The sequence below is a fragment of the Aythya ferina genome (assembly GCF_964211825.1).
Source record: "Aythya ferina genome assembly, chromosome: 21".
In the NCBI taxonomy this organism is placed as follows: domain Eukaryota; kingdom Metazoa; phylum Chordata; class Aves; order Anseriformes; family Anatidae; genus Aythya; species Aythya ferina.
In genome coordinates, this window is record NC_140319.1 from 6,124,132 (window position 1) to 6,139,169 (window position 15,038).

Here is a 15,038-nt window from a genome sequence, read left to right on the forward strand (position 1 = left end):
GTTTTGTGGCCAGGCTAAGTACAAGTGCATTTGTATTTGCTGCAGCATCTTCCACTGAGAAAGGCACAAATGGAAGCTTCCCTAAAAACACACCACTTCATACCCTGCAGTATCCTTCATATCACATGCCACTCTAAACAACAAAGGGACCTGAAAATTTGACTAGTTTCTTAAAACTGCACCAGTACAATGAGTTCCAGTTACGTGGCAATGCTACAAGTGGCACGCAGTGCTGGAGCAAAGCATTGGGGAATTGCCACCAGCTGCTGAAGTACTTTCCATTCGTATAAATACCACCAATAAAACAGCCCTCCTGCTTGCATTAACTGCATTTCTCAAGCTCAGCCCTGTGACTCCCACCCAGGCAGGGTGCTCAGGAGCCCAGGGTGCTGTCCCTCCAGCCTCTGATGCCTGTCCCATGCCCGAGCTCCGTGGAAGCCATGAGCACCCAGTGAGTCTGCAAGCCATCCTCCCAAAATGTCTTACTGGGAGTGCTCACGCTGAGCCACGAGGTCCATGCCTGGTCCAAACGTCTGCAAGCACTACAGAGGGGGAAGAAGTGAAGGGACAGGAAACGTCTGACACCATCTTTGCTCCCCAGCAGTGCTCCCTGGGGATCCCCCAGTTTCAAATCAACTCCTCTTCAGCGTGACACCGGGGTATTTACTGCACACCTTAAAAGTGTGCCAAGAAGTTGTCCCAGCAGAGCAGTTCTGCTATCAGACCTGGTGTTAGGCAGCTCCCCAGGAACACAGGAGACGAACGTGTTGTCCAAGTGCTTGCGATGCTGTTCATCCTGCACAGAAACCTGCCTGACAGAGCTCCTACAGCACTGGCAGCCCAGAAGGGACACAGCAATTACTTAGAGTGCCACTTTTGCTGACAGCTTCCCTAAGACAACACTCCTAGTTAATCGTGTTTTACTTCTCAATTCCACCCAGCTATTTATACGAATCCCAGCAAGCTGGAAGGAGCCCAGGAACACAGGACTGGGGAAGACAAAGGAGGATGAATGTTACCCCTGACAGCTCCTAACCCGGTTAAGCCGAGCTGATCAAATCACTGAACTTCTTCCCACACTGAACCACTTGATTTCCCGACTCAGGAGGCAAACACACCAGACTTGCTTTGGTCCTCTGGTTGTCCCCAACAAGTTTGGGAACCGAATGTGCTGCTCCTCCTCCCAGCCCCAGTTTATCCTAAAACAAGAGCCAGTAACTCAAAGGGAACAACCAATGTCAGCAGCATCACAGCTCTGCTTCATGAGAAGCAGCACAGAGCAACAAAAAGCAGGAGGGAATAGAGACAGCTGACAAACAGCAGTAAGTAAAGCTTCATCAGGAGGAATTTATGGCCACTGGTGAAGTGCAATCGTTCTTTGGGAAAGCAAGAGAACTGCTCCTCTAGTATCAGTTTTAGTAGGCTGGATTCATCTTAACGGCAAGAGAAACCAATGATGAAAGTATGAACTAATGCGAGGCACTATGCCAGCGTACCTGCAGTAATTGCTGGAACTGCACAGAGCACATCAGAAAACCTGTTACTGGCTCCTCTGTGCCACCAGCCCTAGCCCCTAGAATACAAACTGCTCCAACATTTGTAGCATCTGCACTAGTGGAGCGGTACAACCTCAAGTTGCAAGCAATTTCTCCCCATTTTGCTAAATTGCTCTGCTATTTGTTAAAGTGAAGCAGGCAAAACAGCTCTAAAAGAGAGATGCGCTTTCTAATACGACTAATAACATGAGAGGGAGGGAGGCCATTCAGAGGCAACGTAGCATTATTTCAGTATTTTCTTCTGCTTCCTTTGCCTCCCTCGACCTGTTCGTCAAATGTAGGAAGCTTAAATGCTACAGTAGGCTTCATAAAACCTCTTCCTAGCTCTGTAATAATCTTAAACCCATATCCAACTATGATTTAAGGTCTTACTGGAAAGAGCAAGCTGAACTCCAATTTACTTGAAGAATACAACTGAACAGCACTCGAGCCTCTTCCCAGGACTGACCCTTTTTACCCTGCAAGAAACTGTGCGCATATATCAGACAGCAGTTGTCATCTCAACTCCTCCCCACACCTTTTTAGCGGTTAAAAATAAAAATAAAACTCCACTTTTGTGTCTGAACTGCACCTAGAGCACTGGGAAGTGTAGGCTAAGACTCATACGTGCAGCCCAAACCTTGTATTTATGATAACCAAAATGATAATGTACTTAATTAGTAGGCGACATTTCAAAGCTGTTGACTTTTTCTTCCCTGCTTCACTTGACATGTTCAGCTGAAGGCAAAACAAGACTGTTTTCCTGTTGGTATCTGGCACTAGGAGAGGAGAAATCAAGTGTCCTTTCCACTGTACATCTTTCCTTTCCCCAGCAGAAAAATCAACAGTGACAAATGCACTGAAAATTCATCTTTGCAAGCATAATCAGCATCAAAGGTTGGGGGTTTTTTGGTTCTGTCATTTCTACAAGTTCCTTTTATGCATTATGTCAGCAAGAAAAATCCAGCAGGGAAAAAAATAAGACCTCAGAGCAGGCAAAAGTAAACATAAAGCAGTGGTACTATTTCCATTTCAAAATACAGAAAATTGCCAGCAACACTGATGTCATATCCTTTGCACATTGAAAACATGAGAAAAGAGAAACCTCACTTTTTTTTTTTTTTTTTTTTTTTAAAAAAAAGGCACTAAAACATCATGTAATGCCCTTCCCACAGAGTGTTACAGTGAGCTTTAACGTGTTGCATTAGACCAATGCTGACAAAAGAAGCTTCAGCTGTTGGTGCTGTTAATGCCCTGGGCAAGCAACGCAGCTCAGCAGGACCTTCTGCCCCAAATGGCAGCCTTGCAGCACCTTGGAATTCCTTTCAAACACAAAAGCACCAGCTGATGGGCAAGAGCAGTATAAATAGGTTCTAACAATTGAAGCTACATTAACTAAAAACCCAACATCTCCTTAAAAAATCAGCAGGAGGGAGCACAGAGATGTGCTCGGGAGAAAGCCAAGTGCCAACCGGTAGCAAGGACGTCAACACTGAAGAAAGTCTAAAAGCTCTGCTCCACTGTGGTCTCATGAAAAATAAAGTTCTAAGGATTGAAGTGGAAGATCTGAGTAAGAAAGCCTGGCAGAAGCTGAATTCTGAAGACAACAAACAGTAGGTGAGCTACACCTGTAACCACACATGGCTAGCACGTCAGCTTACTCCATATTGCGGGCTCCCCACAAGATGAGCAGTGGGTTGCTTTTCTCAAACACCCTGCTCTGGCAGGGCACAAGGCAAAGGAAGCAGAGGGGCCGTGCCTGTCCTACAGGCAGTGCCTTCCTGCTCACCGCCCCAAGCAAGGGCTGCTCTGTGCTGCACCAAGAAGGAAATGTTTTGTGTTTTTAGGTGATTGAGATAAAAAGGGGCAAACCGCAACTCCAACTCTTTGTTCTGGCACAGGTCCCCAGCTTTCTGCTTTTAAAAGAAGCAAGTGCTACATGGTTCTTAAACATGACATTATTTCTCATCAACAGACACTGTCCCGCTGGCCTAGCATCTTTGCATCTCCTCGCAGTCCGTCGATGAGCTGAGATGAACCAGAAGCCAGCCCCTGAGCTTCGCTCCCGTAGCTGGGTTAGCTGACCTACAGCCAGAGGCACAGCCCAAGAAAAACCACGAGCTCAGAGCCCCAGCTCGCTGAGAGCACCCAACTCCAAGCTCATTTCCCTGGGGATTTATAACAAAGCAGCCCACAATTCCAACTCTAGAGCCTCGTCAATTAACTACGTCTACACAAGCACAGATCTCGGTCTTAGCAGCAAAACTCCTGCTATTTTGGAAGCTGGAAGGACTCCTCGGGAGCTACGGGAAGAGATGCAGGCTAGGAACATTGCCAGCTCACCGGAGAACGGGGCAGGGAAAAGGAGAAGGAGGAGATGTGAAAATTTTTCTTACCAGTTTGAAGTCTTGAATGCTGCAGATGAAATACGGCGTATTCGGCCGGCGACTTTCAATATATACGCAATCTTTAAAAAACAAGATTTTAAAATAATGGAAATTAACTTCTGTGCCTCAAAGAAAGACCACAAAAACAGGATAAATTCAAAACAGCCTATGCTTAGAAAGAGCCACCATTTCATTTGCATGCCATGTAATTTATTCCAAGTGTGATCTAAAAATAGCAACTAGATGCTTTATGATGATAAATAAGGGAATTTAGCGGCATAAAATAATTTTGATTTGAATAGACATTTTGCTAGATAAACAAAGGAAGTCAGAGCAGCCCACTGTGAAAGCAGTTAATAGAAGGACCAGGTCACAACCTATGAACCAGAGCAAAATAAGACAGGAAACTAATCAAATCTTTTGTGGCTAAGGTGGTATTAGGAAGCTAGCACTAACATATTTTCTCTTCTAATTGTAAAGAAAACCAAGGCAACCAATCGCAGATGAAATACAGCAAACTAAATTAGATTTACCGCAGGGAAGAGCTGTGCTTTCTCAAATTACATTTGACATGACAGAGACAGAGTAATTATTTTGGTTTGCTTTTGACAACTGGACTCTGCAAGGTTGCTGTAAAATAAGGTTTGTTGTATTAAAAACAGTCTCGGCAATAATTGCAACAAAAGCAGTGCCTCGGAATAAAATTACAGCATGGATGGGGAGGAACTGCCTGATTAACGATGATGCCCTTAGAAATCACCGTGTCTGCACACGGCTTGCTGGAAGGCAGAGAGGCTGCTCCCAAAGCCAAGCAGGTATTTAAGGGACAATCATTGTGTTCTCCTATTATTTTCGGAGAGCTGACTGCTGTTCATAGACAGAGGACACAAAGAACACCAGATATGCTGTGCATGATTCTCCATGAACCTACCCACAATTTCTAAAAATAAATAAGGTCAGATTTTTGTCAGGCACATTCAAAAACACATCTGAAGCCTTGCTTCCTGCCTTGGAAAACCCTGAAGCTACTCAAAACGAGCAGTTTCTAGTTCTTACGCTCCTCAAAGACCACTCCTAAGGATGCAGCAGCATCATTTGTGCTTCACCCCCCGTTTTTGGGGATGTTTTTGTTGTTTGGTTGTTGGATTTGGTGATTTTTTGGGGCAAAGCAAGGAAATGAAGCTTTGAGTTACCCTCCAATACCTCATGCCATAACCAGAAGACGCCTGTTTCCATCTCAGTGGTGAGACCAGAAGGAGAAAAGCAGGCAGCAATCCCAGCTTTTCTACCAGTCACTTAAAATCAAGCTATGAAATCCTTTCTTTCCCTTTCTCCTCCTTTTCTATACCTTCATCTTCCTGAGTACTGTTCCAGATCATCTCCAGAATTTGCCCGTCGGCCTGCACTGCCTGGATTGCCCCGTGTCAGCAGCACATCGAGGCTTCGTAGCCCAGGTCTCTAAAAATGAGCAGTCCCAGAAGCATTACACCTGGAAGCCAGGCATGCTGCGTCTCACATCCCAACTGCTCACTTCCAGCACCCTCATTATACACACTACCCACCAAATTAACACTTTTTTTAATTGCAAAGCCACGCAAGCAGAGCAGCAGTGCCTCTTTTCCCTGTAGATCAGCAAATAACCCGTACGTACAGCCTCGATTCAAGCCTGCTGGGGAGGCCAGCTGCAGTTGCACATCGGGTGGCAGCAATTCAAAGACAAAGGTGGTTCTCAGTTTTACCAACCAGCGTTTCGGTCTCGACTGGAAAAGATGCTGGTCTTCAGGAGGTTACAAATCAGGTTGGTGCCAGAGCACATAAGTATCAAAGTCAGGCAGAAGGTCACCCTGACGTCTGCAGAAAGGAGCTCTCCAGCTGACAAGCGCGGCTCGCCGCGGCCCACGTCCCCAGAGAACATGAGAGCTGGCAAACAGCTAAAAGCAATCACTTCAACTGTCACCAGAGCCCTGCTAGGAGAGCTTAAGTAGCAGGGGCTTTTAAAAGAGAAATGGGAAAAGGTTACCTCCTCCTCTTCAAAAGAAACCCCGTTTAGCACAACTGCTACTTCGTGGGGAACACATCGGGCAGCTCCTTGAATTAAAAACCCTGAACCCATGGAGCACAGGTTCATGGACTGGATCGCAGGGGTGTCCCATGAGCGCATGCTGGGATTAGAATCCCAAAACCTGGGATTAGAATCTGTCAGTTACAGCCCATATGGGGCCTGGACTCTTTTGGGAACTTCTGTATGGCTCTTTTTAACACAAAAATGCCAACAAAACGAAGAATTGTGCTTCAATGTGGCTGTCACCTGCCTACCAGGTGGCCACCTGAAGGGAACTTAACCCCAAGTACATTTGGGATTGGTGCTGGGAAGCAGCAGGATAACGCAACCGACTGCGGAGTGAAACAGTTATCACCACAAAGGCAGGTGTTTGGGAAAAAAATGCATTATAAGCATTAAATAAGGTTAAGTTTTAGAGCAAAGAATACTGGCAGTAAAAGGAGATGGAAAGGAAGAGTTAACTCACACAATTTATTGTGAGTCCTTTCCACCACCACCACTGGAGCAGAGGAGGAGACACGGTCAGGAGGACACAATGCTAGAGCACACCAAGTATTTACTAAATTAGCCTCAATTAATTACGGGGTCCCAGGAAACTATGCTAGACAGCAAGGCTATGCAGGTACCCACACAAGCAGCATCAGTTTGCAGTTTCCTGCTGCTTGTTTTGCCTATCGGTGGCGTGACAAACCCAACGCCTTGCAGCAAGAGGCTCAAAAGAAGGCTGATGGATGTGAACCACACTACAGTGTTTTCTCTTTTTTAATAAGAAAATTATTACAAGCATTCCGATATAACAACCCCCGGTATCTCAGTAGAATTACGCCGAATTACTTCCATTCAGATTGAGCCCAATTTGCCTCTCCCAAATGACCAATTTCAAATTCCATATTTTCTAGCTCGGATCGCAGCAGCTGTCGCAACAGCATGCATATGTGCATTTTAAAAGCTTGAAATATCATATATGTAATCAACCATCAACACCAGAAGAACTGTAATCTACTCTGCTTCTAACTCATACAGCACTTTTCACCCTAAATCCTCAAAATCCTACAGAAATTGTCAGTGATTCTCTTGGAAGGTAAGCACCAAACGCATCCTCCTCGCCTCTTCACCTTGATGGGTGTGCTTCAGTGTAGTTACTCAGCAGCCATCACACCTGAGCCTTATGAAATCCATATTTTCCTGCCCTTTCTTCTGTTATTCCGGGTTTCTTTGCCCAATCTTTCCGTTCGGACAGCCCTCTGCTCGTTCCAACCGGGTCCTGGCTGGTGAATTACCTGCTAGAACGGATTCTCACCCACACAGGGTAATTCTTTCAGGATGCACTGGGGAATGTGGATAAAAAGCTATAAGATTTCAGATACAGGAACCAACTTCCCCCATTCTTTTTCCGTAATGTCTCAGTTCCTCCAGCCTCCCTGGCTGGGTGCTCTCCGGCAGCCTGCTGAACAAACGGCTGAGCAGCCCCCTGAAACGGTGCAGACAAAAGCAAAGGAACGGAATCTGGCAGCTACCACGGATATAGCAAACACGTCGACTCGCTGGGTTGTTGCAGCAGGGAAAGGCACACCTGGCTGCCTGCCAACGTGAAAAACAAAGATGACATCCAGTTAGGGCGGCTGCAAAGCAATGGAGGCCGAGGAGATAAGAAAACAAGTTAATTCGGGTGCAAGGAAATGCCGAGAGAGATAGAAACTGGAAAACTGCCAGGAGGAGGAACAGTTATGGATGCAGCCACATTAGCCGCTCAGAACTCACCATAAAAAGCAATTACTTCCATTTACCAGAGATCCTAAATGCAAATACATCATCTTGAAGAACGGCTACATGGACCCAGGTGACAAAACCCAACTGCGCATTGTTTTCCAAATGCAAACCTGCACTGATAAGACTTATGCCATGAAAAAAAAAAAGGAAGGTGAGTCTACAGGAGTGGCTACTGGAACGTGTTGTTGCACCCTTTTTTTCCCCTGATCACCTACTTGTGCAACATTTCAGCTGTGTGTGGCTGCAGAGAGCTTTTGCATGGACTTTGACAACTTCAGCCGATTCTCAGTGCTGCTGTGCAGGCTGCTCTGTGTCTGAGCTGCTACCGCCACTTCGTGCTGACTGCAGAAGATGCCCCATCTCTCAAGAAGAAACAGCTTAAAAAAAAAAAAAAGTCCCGGAATAAAGATGCTCCTCACACAGACAAGTTCACTTGCTTCTGAATTTTTACTGCTCAGCAGTTTTATGCAGCTTCAGTGACACGTACGCCGTGTGCTAAATGGAAGGCTGAAGCCCGAGGCTGTTTGTCAGCCTAAGACACGATGGACCCAAATGCACTCTTCCTTCAGACAGCTCAAAGACACTCTGGGCAGTTGCTTCAACATCTATTATTCTCGAAAGGAATCCACAGCACAGGTGCATTTCAGCTATCTACTTGCTCCTGCAATATTAATATTCACTTCCACCACCAGTCAATCCTCTCCACTTCAAAAAGCCCAACAACACCCAGACTGACTAGAAATGCTTTTCTGTACGTATCTTAACTTAAACATGGTTCAGTGTCACATCCACACAACTGGACCTTCCCTTCCTGGTCATTTACTCTTTCCTATAGCCCATTACAGCTCCATCAATCGCTTCCACCACCTGTGCTGGCTGCTCCGCCTCTGCAAGGACTCCTTCAGCCTTCAACATGGGGATGTGGCTTGCTGGGCACGGCTCAGGACCCTCCAGCGAGGCAATCACATCACTGGCACGACTGAACAGCACCCACAGCCACTCGGCAGCACTGGGGACAGCGTCCCCTCCAACTGGGGAACTCATCCTATGTACCCTATATCAGCACCACAGTGTGACAAGGGACTTGCTGCAAGGTAAGCTACCTGATCAGCTACAGAAAGCAAAAAACATTGCTGTGAACATCACCAGAGCAGGCGCAGGACAAGTTACCTGCTCGTGCAGAAGGACTGTCAGCATCCTGTGTCAACGAGTACATAGGGGAAGCGTGAGGCCAGCAGGCACAGGGAATGGGCTGTGCTACAAACCCACACACTGCCTTCCTCCACAGCAAGGTAACAGCCTCCAAAACCTCGTCCTCAGCCCTGACCTGTTGCACCACACTTGCTGATAACCCAAGCTCTCCAATAAAAAGAAAAGCCCAGCTCTCCATAACCTTCAACTGCTATAATTGCAATGGAAAGAAACCTACGCTCCCCACACAGACTCACTGCACTCTCCACCCCGAGTGCATTTGCTTTTGTTCCTATTCCATGTAAACCGTTCCCCTGGAGTCCAAGTATTTCTAGGGCACGTGGCATGGAGCCACGGCTCCTTCGGGCTTTGCTGCTCACCACAAGTGCCCTGGTTTGAAGGGTTATGTCAGCGTGCCCACACGGAGAGCTGCTTTTAAAATTAGAGCTCACACACACAGGCTTAAAGATCTTTTGATAACACAAGCCACGACCTCACCGAGCACATGAACCTTCATCAGCTTAAAGAAAGCAGTTTATTTGGTAACCATCTTCCCCATTAATCCTTTGGGGTTGTAGCTAATGAGTCAACACTTGCATCACCCAAGCAATAAAGCCTCGGGCGCTCTGCACAGCGCTCACTTCCAAGATGTTCCTTGAAAGCCACCGACAAGGAGCTGCCTGCACCCTGCCAGACCTCAGGGCCCAGCTGCAAGCAACCAGAGGTCGAGCGCATTGCCCAGTTTTGACAGCCCAGTACCTTACTCTCCCTCGTTCTCCTTTTCTTTGGCTATTCTGCATCAGAGTTGGATGTTCTGACAAACTGCATGCCGGATGTGCAAACGGTCACTTTTCACCGAGTCAGGTACAGCGGTGAAATGAGGACAGGGCTCAGCAGACACCGAGTCCAAACAGCTCACGCAGTGCCGGCTCCTATTCGGCCAGTGTGCTAAAACCATGCTCTGTGAATGCCTCCCCTGCCTGTTCTCTGCATCCAGTGCTTCTACCTTACTGTAGAGGTAGGCAGGGCAGCCTTTTTTCTTTTTTTTTTTTTCCTTTTTATAAAAACAAGCACTTATCCCACTTCCTCTCAACCTACAGATTCAGGTGCATGCAGCAGAAATCCCTGCGGTGCATTTGAGGAACTAAAGCAAAGTGGCCAGGCAAACCCTGTGCTTGCTCCACCACTACCACACTGGGTTAAAAAAAAATAATAGAAAAAGGAAAACCATTACCGAGATGGTCCCTAACCCTTTGGGAGGCACATGCATAAAAGGTATTTACATCCCATAATAGAGGTGCCTGAAACAAAGAGCTCAGCTGCCCTTGCCCCCAGTGGTGAGTGGTTCCACCCCAATGGTTCCCCAAATTCTCTGCTGCAACCAGACCCAGTGTCACAGTACTTACCTGCCCCAACCCTTCACCGCCACCCAGAAAGTTAAATAAATGCAATTAAGAGAAGGACATCAGCAGACACAGGTCATTAATAGCCAAGTGCTACCTTAGACGGGCTCAGAATAACAATTCTCAACATTCAGTGAGCTCTGAGCGCTGAGATCCGAATTTGCTGGTGCTCCAGAAACAAAAACCCTACACCCTTGCAAAGGAAGGCGAGCGCTGGAAGCAGCTCTAACCCCAGCAACACATCCAGCACGGTGCTTTAACACCAGGCTTAAACACGAGGAGGAATGCACCGGGACCCCGAGATGTGTGCTTTTACCTAGCAAAATATTCCTGCTGGCAGGCAGGGAGCTGTGCCGTTACCTCTTCCCCCTCCACGGCTGACAACAAACAAATTGCCGGGCTGATCTCTCGGTGTCACTGCCTGCTGAGCAGATTTCAAGCAACGCTGCTGGCTCCTTGTCAGGAAACAATGTGCTCGAGCCCTGTTCTGCAATAAATGGTTCAAGCAATTTACTGTGTTCATTTGAAACTCACAGGAGTATTCCCGATGCCTGGACTGTAGTTCTTATTTGGCAAATGATTTTATTATAAACTGGTATCATAGCGAATCCATTTTCTTTAAAGGGTTTCTGCTGCTGTTTAATGGACTGTCAGTATAATTTAGATTTCATCTATTTAAACTCATTCAAGCCTAGCTCCTGATTGTACAATAAATGGAACATATTTCTATTCAACAAAATTAATGACAGTTAATTGTAGTCTGCAGCTCCCAATTTTATAAAAGCAACTGTTCTGCAGCTCAGGCACCAAGCTCCAGCATTTCCCACACCAATTATTTTTCCACACTTGCCACGCACGCCCACGACACCGTGCACAGCTCCTCCTGCACGATGCGTGCTGCTGCTACCAAAACGTGCACCGACAGAAGGGCTCAGCCCTTCCTTGCAGGGGCTCGGCTGCTAATTCATAGTAGGAGATCCTCCTGTCTTTGAATAGGTTTTCTTTTTCAATTAAATATGTGGAAAGAATAGGGGTATTAATAGTGCAGGCCACTAAAAATGTCATTTCCAAAACAGCCATTCAGCCTAAGAGCTCCTTCTTTAGCAGCAGATAAGGGTTACTGCTCACGTCCCATTTAAAGCAATCTCTTCTGCTCTGAGCACTTTTGATAATGACACAACATTGGCTCCTGACACTTCTCGCTGCTGCCTTCCAAATGCCTACCTGGCCACCTGTCTCCCAGCCCCGACTGGATGCACGTCAACAGCTCCTCACGGCCACTTATTTATAAAGCACTGTGCAAGACAAAACACGAGCAGCACCACAAACGTACCACACAGCTACGTGACTCCAGTTTTTATTTGTTTTTTAAGAGATCCTCATTTTTTTCCCAATTAAAATCCTTGGTGTGCAACGTATACAACACTCCTAAGGAAGAACGATCGCCACGGAGGATCTCCCTGAGATTTGAGATGTAAGCATTGAATAACACAAAACCACCACAAACATTAAGGTCTCCCCCAAACCATCCAACAAATCTCTGCAACATCCCAGGGCTCAGCATGCAACTGGCTGATGGGGACAAAAACCTCAAGAGGTCTGGGGACTGGGGCTCTGCTCTGCATCACAGATAAAGGCTGGGATGCTCTCGTCCTCCTTCCATCCCTTCATTTCTACACCATCTCAGCATGGCTCTGAGCTCCAGAAGTTGTTCAGCTGGACCCTGCATAATTATAACCCTGCTAAGCAAGTGCACCAAGACGGCTCGGAAGAGAAAACCCATCTATTCCCAAGCCTGTCACAAACACCAACTGGTTGCTTAAATTCTCCCCCTTAGCCACCCTTCTGTTAATTACAGCCCAACATGCTACACCACCACACAGATACCTACAGGCTGCCATGCACACGCTGACAGCCAGGCGAGGAAGCTTCAGTGATGTTCTCCCTACTGGCTGCTAACCTGATGCTCAGCTACCTGCTTTTTTTCTTTTAACTCAAGACTGGCAGCACTGAAAAAGACATCTGTATTTAAAAAACAATCAAATAACACATTTTCTGAAATTATTCTCCTATTGTTTGAATTTGTGAACCGCCCCGAGATGCCTTTAACAGAATAAATTAGTGCAGCAGCTGTAAGGCTGATCCTACAGAAGTGCGTTCATGTTGCTTTGACATGGTGATGTTACTTTTTTTTTTCCTTCATTTTAAAGCAAAATAATTAAGCTAGTATGCTAGACAGCTGCTTCAACAAGAGATGCCCACTTCAGGGAGAAAAAAAAAAAGATTTCCTTGCTTTTAAGGAAAGAGGAATACAATTACCACAATAAAAACACAAGCATAACTTCATTTTAAACCAAAGAAAAATAAAATCATGTCTACATATTGGTATATTCCTTTCTTAAGCAAACAATGCAAATAAAATGTCTAAGCAACCGTCTGCTTGGAGCACAAAGCGAGCTGCATCACTCCCAGCACAGACGTTACAAGGAGCGTTAGGAGCACACCTGGCACAGGTATTGCCACCAGAACTGGCCACGTTCTCTTTCATTCCATGGCCAACAGAATGTGTGGCACCTTCCACCAGGCAATAGTAGGAAATGCAGCTGGTAAATTAATACATTACAACTCTTAAGTGAAATAAACTGGGGACAGGCCAGGAGCAGTTACTGCAGCCGCAGACTCCACTTTCCCTCCTTGAAAACCACGACCTCAAGGAATCCCTTCCCTCTGCCCAACTTCCCCCACTTGCTCCCCACGCCCTGGGTTTTATTTCCACACTGCCATTTGCCTGACTCTGTAGCAGCACGCTGCCTTCCCCTAACGCCCTACTGCATGGTCAGGCACCATCTTCTCCCATTCCCCCTCTGCAAAAATCATTCCCTAAGCCAGCCTGCAGAGCTTCTCACATCCGTGTCCTACAATTACCTATGGTAATTAAAGCCCAAGCTTTCATTAGAGCGGCAGTGGCAGACACAAATAAGCACCTTACCAGCAAGGCCGTCAAGGGAAGTTCCTCCTCCACTCTGCAACAGCTCCGCAGCACCCCTGCTTTACCAAACTGGTTTAGTTTTCACTACAAGCTCCTCAGGGAGCACGTTACAGAGAGTACTGCATGCAGCAGACACTGCAGTGAGCTCACGTGTTACCTTGAATAATATTTTTGATATTTCAATGATGATACCAGAGTAGACATGAACACAGTGTCTTACAACATACTCACTTGGGCTTGTTTTCTGCTAGCAGCCTGCATACAGAAGAATTAGTTAAAAGTAATTCAGCCTAATTATTTTCTAGGAATACTATTATTCACCCACTCTATCTTTAAAAAAAATAATTATTTTTTGGGAAATAAAATCTCAGATTTTGAAAATACAAACAAATTACAGCGGCTGTTATAAATAAAAAGAACCCAACAGGGATGAACAAGAATAGCACACATTTCAGCTGCACGTGGAAACTGTTCTCTGTGGATTTCAACTTCAGAGGAGAAAGCTTCTGTGATGCTTGTATACATTTTAAGTGCTTTTACACACTTTGTTAACCTTCCTGGTGTTTTATGTCTGACCAACTACTTCTCCAGGTCTTTGCTCTAGTTTTTCTGTCTTTTAATTACCGCTGCATTTGTTTCCACTAAATCAGCAGTCAAAGATGATCTCTTCTTCCAGCAGGTTGTTCAGAGCTTGCTTCATCACCATTCCCCTACGCAGCAAGGTTGCAAACACAGCAGCATCGGCGTGCAGAACAAGGGAACTCAAAGCACGTTAAGCTGTATGGCTCTTCAGGTTGTTCCTATTCCCAGCAGCTCCAAGTCTGTCACCAAATACCTGGTTATTTCAGTGCTCTAGCTTCATCACAATAACAGATTTGCAAACGAGGAGGGAAATACATCGTGCACAGTGCCAGAATACGCGCTCACTTCAGCTCCAAAGCTCCCGAGGCAAGCAGATGGTGGCAAAGGCTCCGAGCACGCAGGCAGGCGTTCAGCAGCGCACCGCCGTGCAAAGCAGGCCGATCCACGCAACAGACAGGAAAGCAGGCTGCTCACAGACCTCCCAAAATCACAACGCACGGCTGAACCAAGTCCTTCCATTCTATTTCTTCCTTCTGTCCAAGTGTACAACTCAGATTTTAAAGATTTCCCAGAATTACTTTTTTTTTTTTTTCCCTGCATTTTTGCAGATCTAAAAAAAACTCGCCAGAACTTCAAGGTTGATAGCAAATACATAATTCATACATGTAGTTGTGTATTTTAATTCTGGCGTGCCCGCCTCTCTCAGCTGGTGAAGCTGTCAGAATAAATAGAAGGCAGCATCTGGAAGGCTGACAAACACATGAGTCAATGTCAAATAGAAGCCAATCACCGGCAGGGAGCGAGCCAAATGCCTGCACTGCAATTCCACTGACGTTCTCCAACCCAAATACCAACGTACCACTTAAAACAAAAGTGTTTCCTCTCTCTGTTTACTTGGTTAGCTTTTTTTTTGTTTGGTTTCTGTAAAGCTGCTGGGGGTTTCCAGATGCAAACAGCTGTGTCAGCAGTTTGCTCGGTTGCAGTTGTGCCTCCTGAACAGCTCTGGGGACAGAAATCCAGCAGAACTGGTGACATCAAGCTACGCCTCCAGAACAGTCAAAACAGTTGGTTTTTAGATCTCCAAGGCAGCTCCCAGTTTTCTTACCGTAAGATGAAGAT

At 46.2% G+C, this 15,038-nt stretch overlaps 1 protein-coding gene across 5 annotated transcripts in view; it reads right to left on the minus strand.

The window, feature by feature from the left end:
• The window catches only part of RERE (arginine-glutamic acid dipeptide repeats), a 223,897-nt gene that overhangs the window by 131,452 nt on the left and 77,407 nt on the right, over positions 1–15,038 (minus strand). For 4 of the 5 annotated variants that reach the window (XM_084495027.1, XM_084495029.1, XM_084495028.1 and 1 more), the window contains exon 3: positions 3,932–4,002. The exons of the other annotated variant lie outside the window; for it this stretch is intronic. In XM_084495027.1, coding sequence (XP_084351153.1) covers positions 3,932–4,002 — 71 coding nt within the window. The remainder of the gene's footprint in view (positions 1–3,931; positions 4,003–15,038) is intronic. 5 annotated transcript variants of the gene reach the window in all.